At 37.3% G+C, this 12740-nt stretch overlaps 2 protein-coding genes across 5 annotated transcripts in view; one reads left to right on the plus strand and one right to left on the minus strand.

The window, feature by feature from the left end:
- The window catches only part of LOC139122796 (putative neutral ceramidase C), a 113034-nt gene that overhangs the window by 26669 nt on the left and 73625 nt on the right, over positions 1-12740 (plus strand). Inside the window, exon 20 of one of the 2 annotated variants that reach the window (XM_070688527.1) lies at positions 9805-9822. The exons of the other annotated variant lie outside the window; for it this stretch is intronic. The gene's annotated coding sequence lies outside the window, so the exon portion shown is untranslated. Of the gene's footprint in view, positions 1-9804; positions 9823-12740 lie in introns of those variants that run through there. 2 annotated transcript variants of the gene reach the window in all.
- The window catches only part of LOC139122795 (cadherin-23-like), a 185285-nt gene that overhangs the window by 6107 nt on the left and 166438 nt on the right, over positions 1-12740 (minus strand). For 2 of the 3 annotated variants that reach the window (XM_070688522.1, XM_070688521.1), the window contains exons 112-118: positions 10185-10273; positions 9647-9730; positions 8760-8828; positions 7740-7952; positions 5945-6052; positions 5506-5535; positions 4748-4777 (exon numbers count right to left, since the gene is read on the minus strand). In XM_070688522.1, coding sequence (XP_070544623.1) covers positions 4748-4777; positions 5506-5535; positions 5945-6052; positions 7740-7952; positions 8760-8828; positions 9647-9730; positions 10185-10273 — 623 coding nt within the window. The remainder of the gene's footprint in view (positions 1-4747; positions 4778-5505; positions 5536-5944; positions 6053-7739; positions 7953-8759; positions 8829-9646; positions 9731-10184; positions 10274-12740) is intronic. The other variant, XM_070688523.1, reaches the window with a different exon arrangement.

The following is a 12740-nucleotide window of genomic DNA, read 5'->3' on the forward strand; positions in this document are numbered from 1 at the left end:
CTATTTTTTGAAAAAAAAATTAGATAGGTCAATTTGTGGAATGCACAAATTTATCAAACCATTACCTTGGAATATGAAATCAACTCTAATACCTTCTCTGTCTATAAATAGACACGAGAAGGTAATAAATGTACTGAAAAACATCAATGCATGAAGGTTATTTCTCTTGACATTAATGTTTTTAAATGATAAGTTTCAAAAAAGCCGTGACGAATTTCAGGAAAAGAAACTACAATTTTTTTGTTTGGTTTACAAGTCATACCACTGAATAGCTGCATGCAATGTAGCCCATGGGCCCTGTTCAAGGTTTTTCTGTGTTGCCGTGTAGCACCGAGCACTAAATAAGGCCATTGCCTCAGTCATGTGTCGATCAGAAAGTGTTACTGTGAGTACGTTGATACATGCAAACACATTTAGAAAGGTAATTGGCTTAAAATCTGTCCACTTACGATCGTTACTTGCATAATCATACATGTTGGAAGGCCATAGAGGTACACTGACTGATTTATAGTGTATAAAAGTTGGCATAAAAGTAATATACTCTCCCATTCTCGCAAAAATAATGTTTGAAAAGGCAGCGGCAGCAGCCAGGAGGTCACAGGTCAAACAGATCATCATGTATTCGAACTTTGACCTTACAACATCACGTGTTGTAAAACAAGACTTCTGATTGGCCAATTTTGCCAGGTTGCCATTTTGAATTCCAGTGTTGGAATATGTGAGTCTGGATAATCATTCACTCCATTAAGCCACGGTTTTTGGGAGAAATCGTTGATTACTTCTCTAAGTCGACGATGAAGGGAACACAGAAGAGGTTTAGGAGAACAACTGTAATGATTGAAGGACGTTGCCTGCGTTAGACACTTAGAGTTTATGTAAGTTAAACTTCGATTAGTGGATGTCCGTTATTTACAGTGTAATACACTGTAATGGCCGGCCGTGGACATGTTGAATTTTCCAGCCTTTTCGTGACGTTTCAACTGAGAGTTTGCTACTTCGACACTTTCCACACCTTAGGGGACTATTTCAAACCAACCACTGTTCTTTGAGAAGTTGAGAACATATGGCGACAAGAAGTGATCTCTGTTCATATCGATTATGGATTGGTATGGTACTTATGGCAGCAACTCTACTGCATGCAGTGCATAGGAATAACATAGTATAAATCGGACATGATACAGATTTATTCTCGTCTCAGGTGCCGATCATTCGATGTCTTAATGATGGAAGAAATGTTTTCGGACTTGATACAACTACTCTCTTTCCAGTAGGGCGGGTGGTGGCATGGTTTGTACTGTGATTCATTTCTTTTGCAAGTTTTACTGTTCATCAGCTCTTACCATGAAGGACACCACAGACTCAGCTGATCTAGCTGTGGGTCCATAGCTGTGGTGTTTTCGGACGGGATTCCTGCCTTTTACGGGCTGGTTTTGATTTTTACGATTTTAACCCCGCCACCACAGCTATGGGAAAATGCGTAGAAAAGCGTCCATGTTACGCCCGACAGCACCCTTGTCGCAACTTTGTTCGGCGATATTTCGAAAAGTTTCCATCCAAATTACAAATTGCCAACACTCATCGACAACTTGGTTATTAGGGACTTACCACGAACAGAAATCCGCTAAAAATTCACTGAAATATCGCCGTTTTTCTAGCTTCAACCGACATGACTGCCCCGAGACCGCCATTTTGCTGGCGTAAAACTGTTGTTCGAGGCTCTCTGCAGAGCGTCACTACTGTGACGTACGGTGACCTCTCAACTAATATAAAAACAAACTGAGAGATTACAGCCGGCATCCGCGCCGCATAAACAATCACAGAACCCAGGACTGAACTATTTTTTCCCAAGTTAAAGTTTGATTTCAGTTATGTGAGACTGGCAATGTCCATAGGACAAACGATGGTCATCGATATCACACGATGAAATACTCAGTTTGTTACCTATAAGTTGAGAGGTCACAGCTACGTCACTGTGATCGTTTATGCGGCGCGGATGCCGGCTGTAATCTCTCAGTTTGTTTTTATAAGTTGAGAGGTCACCGTACGTCACAGTAGTGACGCTCTGCAGTGAGCCTCGAACAACAGTTTTACGCCAGCAAAATGGCGGTCTCAGGGTAGTCATGTCGGTTGAAGCTAGAAAAACGGCGATATTTCAGTGAATTTTAAGCGGATTTCTGGTCGTGGTGAGTCCCTAATAACCAAGTTGTCGATGAGTGTTGGCAATTTGTAATTTGGATGGAAACTTTTCGAAATATCGCCAAACAAAGTTGCGACAAGGGTGCTGTCGGGCGTAACATGGACGCTTTTCTACGCATTTTCCCATAGCTGTGGTGGCGGGGTTAAAATCGTAAAAAGTCAAAACCAGCCCTTAAAAGGCAGGAATCCCGTCCGAAAACACCACAGCTATGGACCCACAGCTACAGCTGATCCTGATTTTTACATGTAGCAATTGAACATTGTTTTACCATGATGCCTTGTTTATTGTGGCTGAAACTCAACATCTAATGATAAAACATCAAATCAAAGCTCTCATGTTTTCCATGTACACTTCATTTTCAGGAAAGGCATTTTGAAATATATAAAGTGAAATTTATTTGTCAAACTACATGTTGCAAAAATTGCAAAGTTTTTGAATAAGTTTTTCATAGTTAAATTTATATATATATATATATATATATATATATATATATGAATTTAATATAACATTTTTTAACTGATCAGTTTCCATTCGATACACATTTTAAATATTGTGATCTGTTGATCTTAACGTTCCAGGTCTTTCAAAGAACAGATTTTGCATTTTTTTGTATATTCCATTATCAGATTGCACTTAGTACATGTAATCCAAAAAAGATATCAACAAAAGTACCAAGAATTTATAATCATTTTTCTTCTAACACTAAATTCAATATTGATATGTTTTTATAAACAGTTACATGTCCTCGTTAAAAATTTGTGATGTTTCACTTTGTGATGACGTATCTGTATACTCTGTCAAAGCATTTTTAAACAGACAGAATTTATCAACAGACTTTCATGTATAATTCATTTCCTAAAATGTTGGTTATTCTTCCAACATATATAGATATGTTTTCTACTAACATTAATATTTTGCATTCAGTATCCAGTATAATAGATCAAAGTACAAACGTTTTTATTTTGTATCTAACTAATATTTACAATGAAAACATATATTTAACAGCTCATTTCATGTTGAAACTACAATTATTGTATGTTCATACTAGAAGAGATATTTGTTTTATTGTACAGTAATATATTGCTTTTTTAATGAAACATTTATTGCCTTAGAAGGTTTTTCTTTTACAGTCAAGTGTGATTGAATGTGTCCACTGGAATGAAGACGTGTTGGAAGTATATCCTCTCAACTTTTTCATGGCTGTTCAGACCTTCTGGCATCTGTATACATGACTCCAAGGTGAATTTTAGAATCTGCTGCTCACAAGGTAAACGTATCAAAAGAGTTACTGGGTACTGGGTACATTTATATGTCACTTTAGAAAACTATCATTTGTATACAATACAGGGGAAGAAGCAGCACAATGATGTCATGTACCACATGCTGAATGTCAGAATTGCTGTGGAAAAGACAGTGTCAGGATTTACAATAATCTGAATACCGTGAAATATTACAGGTAGTGTGTATGCTGTTGTTGAGCCAGCAGTTACCATGCCTTTCATATGAACCCTGCCCCCTAATCTTCATGCACACTCCATACAAACAAACACAATTTAACTTCTACTTCTCTGTGCAAATATATATTTTTTACTATTGCCCAAACTTGGTGCAAAGTTCATAACACTCTTAAAAACCATGGTCACCTGTCATTGACCACGGTGGTGGCTGTGGTTGATCATGATTGACCATGAGTTTTGGTCATCTTTGACCATGTTAGACCATAGTAATTTGTGCCATTTAACAAACATGGTCGTCTATGTTGACCGCGGTCATATAGCCATGGCTGACCATGGTTTTTTGGCAATGGTTGACGATGGTAGACCATAGTAATTTGTGCCATTTAACAAACATGGTCGTCAATGGTTGACCATGAATTAACATGGTACACCATGGTCATATGACCATGAACTAACATGTTAGTTCCTGGTTGACCATGTTCACTTTCGCCTGGGGGAGTTTGCTACACGATATTGTTCTTTGGACAACTAAGGTTTGTGTACAGTGAGAATGAAATTCACAGACAATAGGCGGCTAAGCTGTCCTGGTGAGTTATGGATGCACCGCAAAATAACAAGGTGACCATGGTAATAAATAATGACATCAAAATTGCACGACTTGAACTTTCACTCAAATTTTCCGAAGGGAAATTTTTGAATCATTCCCTTTTGATATCAAGATTAACAATCTAGGGTCATCATGCAAAATTTTGCACCAGAGAAACAAATTATCCAATATTTACCAACTTTTAGAATTCAAAATGGCCGATACCCATGTTTACTCTATCAGGAAAAATTGTATATTTGACTTCATAATAAGCCTCTGAAAACTTAAGTTACTTTTTGAGCTTCAAAATGAGTTCCTACAAGTGGTAGACTGAAATAGTATTGTAAAAATTTTTGAGTCTGAAAATCGGTCCCTGAGGTGCACTCTACCAAAATACAGTCTTACACTACATTGTTGTCTATAGAGCATGCCAGATGGTATCTGCCATTTGTTCAATTGGAATGACCTGTCATAGTTGACAGAGCTATGGAATATATTTCTACTCACCCAGAATCAATATAAGGAGATGAAGAAGACCTGCAAACAAGCAAACAAACCATCATTTTACTTAGACTCATGCCTAAAAATTGACCTGTTCACCCCTGATACCCTGTAAACAGGTCCACAGTCACCATTGATAACAATGGCTTTGAGCCAAACCATGGTGGTGTAAGGGGTTAAAGTTACATCCACAGAAAGTGAAACATTTATGGTTGCATAAAGAATGTAACTATTTTCAAGGAGAATAATTTTGTATAACGTTAGCAATTATATGTACCTGTCTGACTGATAAAAATAAATTCTATTAATCAAAATTTTTCAAAGCTGCTAGGCAAATGTACAACATCCAATGTCATTGGTGAAACTGCTCGGTTCACCCTTGCTGTGCTTAATTTTAACACATTTCGGAATTTTTGGATGACTGCCCTCTGTGGCAGAATTTTGATAGGCATGAACATATATGAGTTGTCCCTATCATAACATGTGTAATAGGCATTGAAATCAATTGTTTTCCGTCATCACCACGTAGTAACATGCCTTAAAACCACTGAAAGAAAATATTGTGACAATATTGTTGTGCGCTTTCACTGATCAAATATTCCGATTATAATTTATGAAACAAATATTTGATGAAAATCTTGATTGTAACAGCTGAAGGAACAGAATATGCAGGTATGTAAGATAACGAGATTGTTGATGAATAAATAAAAGCGAGAGAGTTGGCTGTTTAAAAGGCGCAGGAAAAAATTAGGAGGTGAACTTACAACACCGAGTGCAGAAAGTAGTTCCCAAACCTTAGGAAATGGAGGAAAGTATGAAACAGGTAAAGTTAAACCAGCAGAAGGAAAATTATAGTCTACAAGTGAAAGAAAAAAGTATAGAAAGATGAGATTGTGAGTTATTTTATGGAACAATTGTGGCTGAAAATGTCCCTGAAATATCTTGTGACTGTTAGTGTAATAGGCAAGAAAGAGCATGTAGAACTCGGTACATAACCGAATATTTGGCAAATTTGTTAACACTGGAAAACTATAGAGCAGTAATAAAATAATAACCCTGGCTTTCAGCAATATCAAAGTAATATTTTTCTTTTAAATTTGATGTGTTATCTTTTTCTTACCCAGAATTTCTATCATTGTAAATCTAAGACTATAAAATTATTGGCATTTTGACATGAAAACACATCATAATAGATAAACTCACTGCAGTTTAGTTTCTTCGTAGCCTGGATTTTCAATACCGACGCCAATTGATGGTAGTGGATACATGTCCGCCCAAATCTGCTTTCTTCTCAGTTTTTCTGATTCTCTCCTTGTGATGAAAAAAAACCCAAAACAGCAGGAAATTACACTAAGGTTTAAAGCCCGAAGTGCTTATTAAAGCTTACAATCTCTGAATCCAAAGTTTTGTTTTCAGAGAATCTTAACACATTTGACAACTCAGCGTAGCACACAATTATTTCCTGAACTACTGCTACAGACATTTTCAAAGTTGATGCACAAGGTGGCCATCGGTGTTCGTGATTGATTTGCTCTATAAGGGCATTAATTTGAATGGTATTCAGAACACTCTTGTTTTAAAATAAAACCTTTTTGTGCACAAGTGTAATTTTGTTCATGCTTAGTATTGTTATATAGTATTTAACCCTTTGAATGCTGTAATTTTTCCCATCAAAATTTCAGTCCAACATTTTACAATTTTTATGAATTTTTCAGTCTTGTTTTGATAATTTTGGACCGAATGGACTTTACCTTTCAATGGCTACAATTTTCGACCAAAATTTTGGAAATTCTGGAAAAAATTGTCTAGATCTGAAAAAAATTGCTGGCTATTTTATACTCAATAAAGGCAACAAAGGTTGACTTTGGCACTCAAAGGGTTAGAATACATGATGTGAAACTTCGCAAAATTTAAACCAGCCAGAGAGGAGTTACATGTAGATTGTTTGGAACATTGTTTGTTTGTTGAGTAAGGAAGTGTCATCAGTTCTTTTCACATGTGAGCAGTCATCTGACTTCATAAAGTAGAGATACGATTAAAGGTACTTACAGACAGTAGGCATAGTGAGTATATTAAAGGGTCAGTGGTTATAACTCTCATGATTTTTTCATAATATTTTTTTAAGTTAACTACAATTTCTTGTTCTACTCCCAAAAGCATTTTGAGGTGTACGGTATTCACCTGATCAACTCAGCCTGTACATGCGTATAGACGGCGTTGTTATTGTTTACAAGTGAATTCTGGTCTGGACTAGATTTCAAATGTAAACAATAACAGTACAGTACAGAGGCTATGTTGAAAACTATATAGTTGGTGTTTCAACATTATTTTAGGAGTAGAACAAGAAGTTTGCAGCTGACATACAAAAAAGCTTAAAAAATCATCAAAAATTACAACTGCTGGCTCTGTTCATGGATGAAAATGTACAACACATGAAAAACTTCAGTGTTTTGTTGCTGGGGAGAAAAGAACACCACGAAGGGAACTGACAAGGAATTGTCAATAGACATCAAATCAGGTCCAATAATCGTTATCATTCAAGGTAAACTATGAAATTTACCAGGTCCAAGGAACATATAGATGATGACAAAGGCAATGGGGCCATCTTGAACCACGAAATAGTGGTGGTACCAGGTGTCCGGAATGGGTAAGCGTACCCTGCCAGCTAGCCGCACCCGTCAAGATTGACCAAAAGCGACAAATTCATTGTTATTTGGTGAATTCACCAAATTACTTTTGTGAGTCAAATTTGGTATGCTGTCACTCATCATTTGAGAAACAGACAGGTCATATTTGGATACAACATCTCCGTATCTACCGTAGAACTTCTTAAATGATTTCACTAATCTACTTTCTGAGAATCCTTGCCTCACTAACTTTTGAGCTAATAGGCTGTGTCTAACTCGAAAGTCTTCATATGAATGGCATGCTCTACTAGGGTGTCCATTTAAAATTTACTCTGGCATTATCTGTGACATTCAACAATAGCGATACTTACTTTTCCCACCACATGAACACAGCAACTATGGCAAATATGCAGAATATCAGAATGATAATGCCCAAGGCTATCAACGCTATCACCAGACCCGACAACTGCTGCCTCTCTCGCTTGATTCTGTCGTGAATTTCTGTGATTGTGACGACTTTCCAATCCCGTTCAAACGTCTCTTGATCTATGTCTCCTGGCTTCTGTGGTGCCTGGCTTATGAGACTGTCAACAGAACAAAATATTTCAGCTTCACAAGATACAACAAGGAGATATTAACACAAATACAGCATAAAAATTGATGTTCATCATTGTTTGGTGGCCATGCTGGGGAATTCACTTGAACATGAATAAATTCAGGTCAAAATTTTCATTTACAAATTAACTTTAATTTTTATTTCCCCTACAATTCAAAAAACTCATTCAAAGTGAAAATATTTATAATGAAATTTAAATCAGTCTTTTAATTAACCCTGAACATTGATGGTGGTTCACCTTTGGACAAAGGCAATGATATTCTTGACTATATTCAAAACTCCTTTACTATATTCACTTGGTCTCACCCTTTCATGTTAAGCTTGGGCAAAAATCTTGAGCAATGGAAGAAATGTTTTAATGAATTGTCATCTCTTTCAAAAAATTATCTAACTTCAATTATAATGTTTGGAGCAGAACAACTTCCCTTTCAGTACTATAAATTTTTCTGTGATGGACATGACATGGCTAAGGACCTTGAACTGTAGCTAAAACTACTACAGTTCCAGAGAGAATTGTTCCAAGTCGACAGTCATCTGTCATTAGTCAATGCCATGCCCTAGTCCTCAATCAAGTCCATGATGTGCTTCACACCAGACAACGGAATGTAAAATAGTCAGACTGTCATCTGCAATTTGTTCTGAGTGATCAGATCTCAGCCAGTGTCTCACAAATATAGTTTGATCATCTGTTCTTTCTTGAATAGGCAATTATTACTGAATGCACTCATCTCCATCACGATATCAATTCAATCTGTCCTGAAGATATAATACTCACTCTAGAATATCCCTTATTGGAACAATTTCACCAGTTTCTGGGTCAACACCATAGAACCAGATATCACTCCTAGAATCAAAGGAAAGGTTGACATTTAAATCACTACGTATCTGAGTTGTTTTTTCCTTTCCACAGGGCACTGACAGAATAATAGAAATCTCAAAACAATGTGAATGAAATCATCATTGATTTTTTTCTCTTTTCCTCAGCAGCAGTAAGTTGGGACAGCCACAATAATTACTTCTTTCTTTGTTATAAGATATGGCATATGTTATTCTTTACAATGATGTAGATATTACACTGACAGGCAGGAGTTTACTTTGACTTCCTCAAAACCAAACTTATCAGAGGTATGATGTAATATGAACAGAACATGGGATGGCAGAATCACTGCTCAAATTAAATTTAAGTATCATAATATTCTACAATGTGTGACCAACACTGTTATCGTAATTAATAATAGACATTTCTCACTTGATGATAATCAACCTGATCTAAATAATGCTAGTCTATTTGGTAAAACAACATACTATAAGCTAAAAGATTGCAAAGGAAATATTTACATGTTAAATGACTTACACTGTATATGGATAGCACTATGCAATGAACAGGATACCTGAGTATCATGTGGCTAAAAGCGTTTATTACATACACATTGAGAAATTATCAAACCATGATTATTCAAATGGTATTACAACATATGATTACAATTTTTTCACATTTTGTCAGAACAGTATGATAAACTTTTATTTGCAATCAGTGCTAAGCATTCATATTTTGAGTGTCTTTCATGTTGCTGCAGGAATATTGATTGTCATTGTATAATTAATATGTCTGGTAATTGCTACATAGCTCATTATATTCAACTCTATTTTGCATTTACTTACTCGTTTTGATTGACATTGTCACCTTCCACTCTAGGACCAACCCTGGTGCTGTCGATTATCAGCCCCGTCAAATTGGCAAGATCTCTGTGAAAGTGATATAGAAAGCATGTTACTCTTTATTATCATGTCCAAATCATTTTCATGAGGTTAGAATTAACCCTTTCACCACCATGGTTTGGCCCAAACCCATTGTTATCAGTGGTGAGTGTGGACCGGTTTACAGGGAAGTACCGTAGGTTGGAACAGGTTAAACCGTCATTTTTTCATACTTACTTTATAATTTTTTACGTTTGTAAGTTACTCCCAGAGCTTAAATCTGTAAGATGTATTAAGACTTATTGTATACATTGGCTTATATGTAGGAAATGTACGTATGAACCAGAGATGGGTTGATTTCTATAATCTTCTATCTGTTCAGTACCATTTTAATCCTTCGATGAAACTACACAGAATAAGTTCCATATTCTCACTGTAGTGATATATTGTGCAATTATCTCGTTGAGGGTGCAAAGTGTTTGAAAGCATCACTAGAACTTACTCTAAGATCTCATCCAGGTTTTCAATGGCATCCAGAGGTGGAAGTTCAGAGGTCACTATTCCAAGGTCATTCACTGTCAGTACATGAATCTGTAAAGGGGATGAATACAATGTGATTATGGATACCTGTGAGGAATATTTATCATAATATCATTTTTATTGTTTAAAAAATCACAAAAATGTCTAATAAGATGGATGATAATATTCATCATAATGTCATTTTTAATATTTAAAATCATAAAAATGTCTGATAAGATGGACAGAGTTCATTTATTCTCCATCCACTCTCTTGAGAAAGTGACCTGCCACTTGATTGGCATCAGGTCACCCCTGCAGTGCAGATTAAAGGGAAACCTAAGTCCAGCGACATTGACCGTTTATCCCTTCCAAAATCACCCTTGAATAAAATGCAGCTCAAATTTGCAACATAATTGCACGCGCTGACGACTACGAGCGACGAAAAGAGACATTAAAGTAGACGACATTTATGGAAATGAGCTCGGAATCCCATGGGTGCGAAAGGGCTCATGGGAGGAGCGTGCGTGACGTCATCGGCGATACACGAACGTGTGTGACAGCCTACCAAAGCATTGGAGTCTATGACTGCAGGAGTGCAGTTCTGCACGTTACGACTCTTTAATGCTCAGTAGCATAAAAAATAGTTAACTGTTGTTCAGTTGAGTGCAAAAATCACTCAGGGAAGAACAAACGGAGTCAGCTTTTACCGTCTTCCCACAGAACAGCTTTTTCGAAGACAGTGGCTAAAGAAAGTCGGGCGAGTTTAAAAATCTGTAAAAGATACAACGTTATGTTCTAATTCTTTCAGGATGATTGTTTTATAAGGGATTTCGGGATTCTGATACCGATACAAGACGATACTACACAATGCGGTTCGTATCTTGACATGCTGAGTCAGCCTACTATCGCCGGTTTTAACCAGATAATATTGGCGATTTCGGGACTCTAAAATCCGAAGACGAAACTACACAAAGCGTCTCTTATCTTGACATCCCGGGTCTGCCACATCGCCGATATATAACCAATAAATATAGGCAATTTCGGGATTATACCTTGTAATATTGATATTACAAGATTTGGAATGACTTTTTGCCTACTGTGTCTCGGCACGCCGGGTGTGAGAAATCGCCGATATTATATTTACCCGAGAAATATCAATTGCGCTGGAACTCCTAGGCTAATATCGATACCAGACGATCCCAGATTTACTTGCACTGTGTGGTGCTGGCATGCCGGGTCTACGAAATCACGGATATTTATCCGATAAATATCGGCGACTTAGGACTTTAACTCTGACACTAGACGATACTTTGTCAAATCGTGGGTAAATATCCGATGAATATCAGAGATTTCACCACCTAACAGATCTGACCACCCGAATACCTCTGTCCGAGCACACGGACTTCGTCGAGAGGGCCGATCGGATATCATCGGGACTCGGGAGGCCCTTGCACAAATTGCATTCTTTACATGTAAACATTTTTACTTGGCGATCGGGACTTGAACAGAGGACATATCGGAAATCATCGGGAGTTTGGGCTGGTCTTGTATGAAACACATTCCTTACAACAAGCTTTAAGACGATACTATTTTTTTAAATAGCGGGTAAATATTCATTATATCGGCGATTTCATCACTTTGTAGATCTGAGTAAGTCCGACTTCCTAAGTTCGACACCAGCTTCGAAAAACAGACGACACTATAATAGATTTGTCAAATCGCGAATAAATATTTTCTGATACATATCGGAGATTTCGCAACCTTAAAGATCTGGCCAAGCTCGACTTACAGGTAACACATACAATCAGTCAATCATTCCATATCATTCACGAACCAAAAATTAATTTTAAGCGACTGATACAGAAAACTCTGTTTTAGAAACGTAGCGTTGAAGGATCGCAGGGACACTCAGTCTCTCCAATCCAGTTCGGGGTCTGTACAAGCACAGTGACTCCCTCTCGCTGAATCATACACAAAACGCAAGCAACCAAGATATGAACGATGTTTTGAGATGCTTTCTAATTATTACATATCTTGGACAGGTTCAAATTAGTATGGTTTGATTTCAGTCAGGGAAAAGTAATACTCGATGTCAGAAATATCGCTGTCCGAACTTTCCATAGTCGTCTTACGAACGCGCTGAACTGTTCACAGTACTCCTCCAGCTGCAAGCTACAATCGTCTGTATCGCCAATGACGTCACGCACGCTTCTCCCATGAGCCCTTTCGCGCCCATGGAATTCCGGGCTCATTTCCATAAATGTCGTCTACTTCAAGTTCTCTTTTCGTCGTGCCGTAGTCGTCAGCGCGTGCAATTATGTTGCAAATTTGAGCTGCATTTTACTCAAGGGTGATTTTGGAAGGGATAAACTGTCAAAGTCGCTGGACTTAGGTTTCCCTTTAAGAAAAGAAAAAAACAAAAAGGAAAAATGGTACATAGGTAGAGGGCGCTCTTCATGATTCAAAAGAATATCTGCATCAACTTCTTTGGTGCTGGTTGCGTTGTTTTTCTTAGGATGAAAAATTACTGTGCTCAACA

Source organism: Ptychodera flava, chromosome 22 (assembly GCF_041260155.1).
Source record: "Ptychodera flava strain L36383 chromosome 22, AS_Pfla_20210202, whole genome shotgun sequence".
Lineage (NCBI taxonomy): Eukaryota > Metazoa > Hemichordata > Enteropneusta > Ptychoderidae > Ptychodera > Ptychodera flava.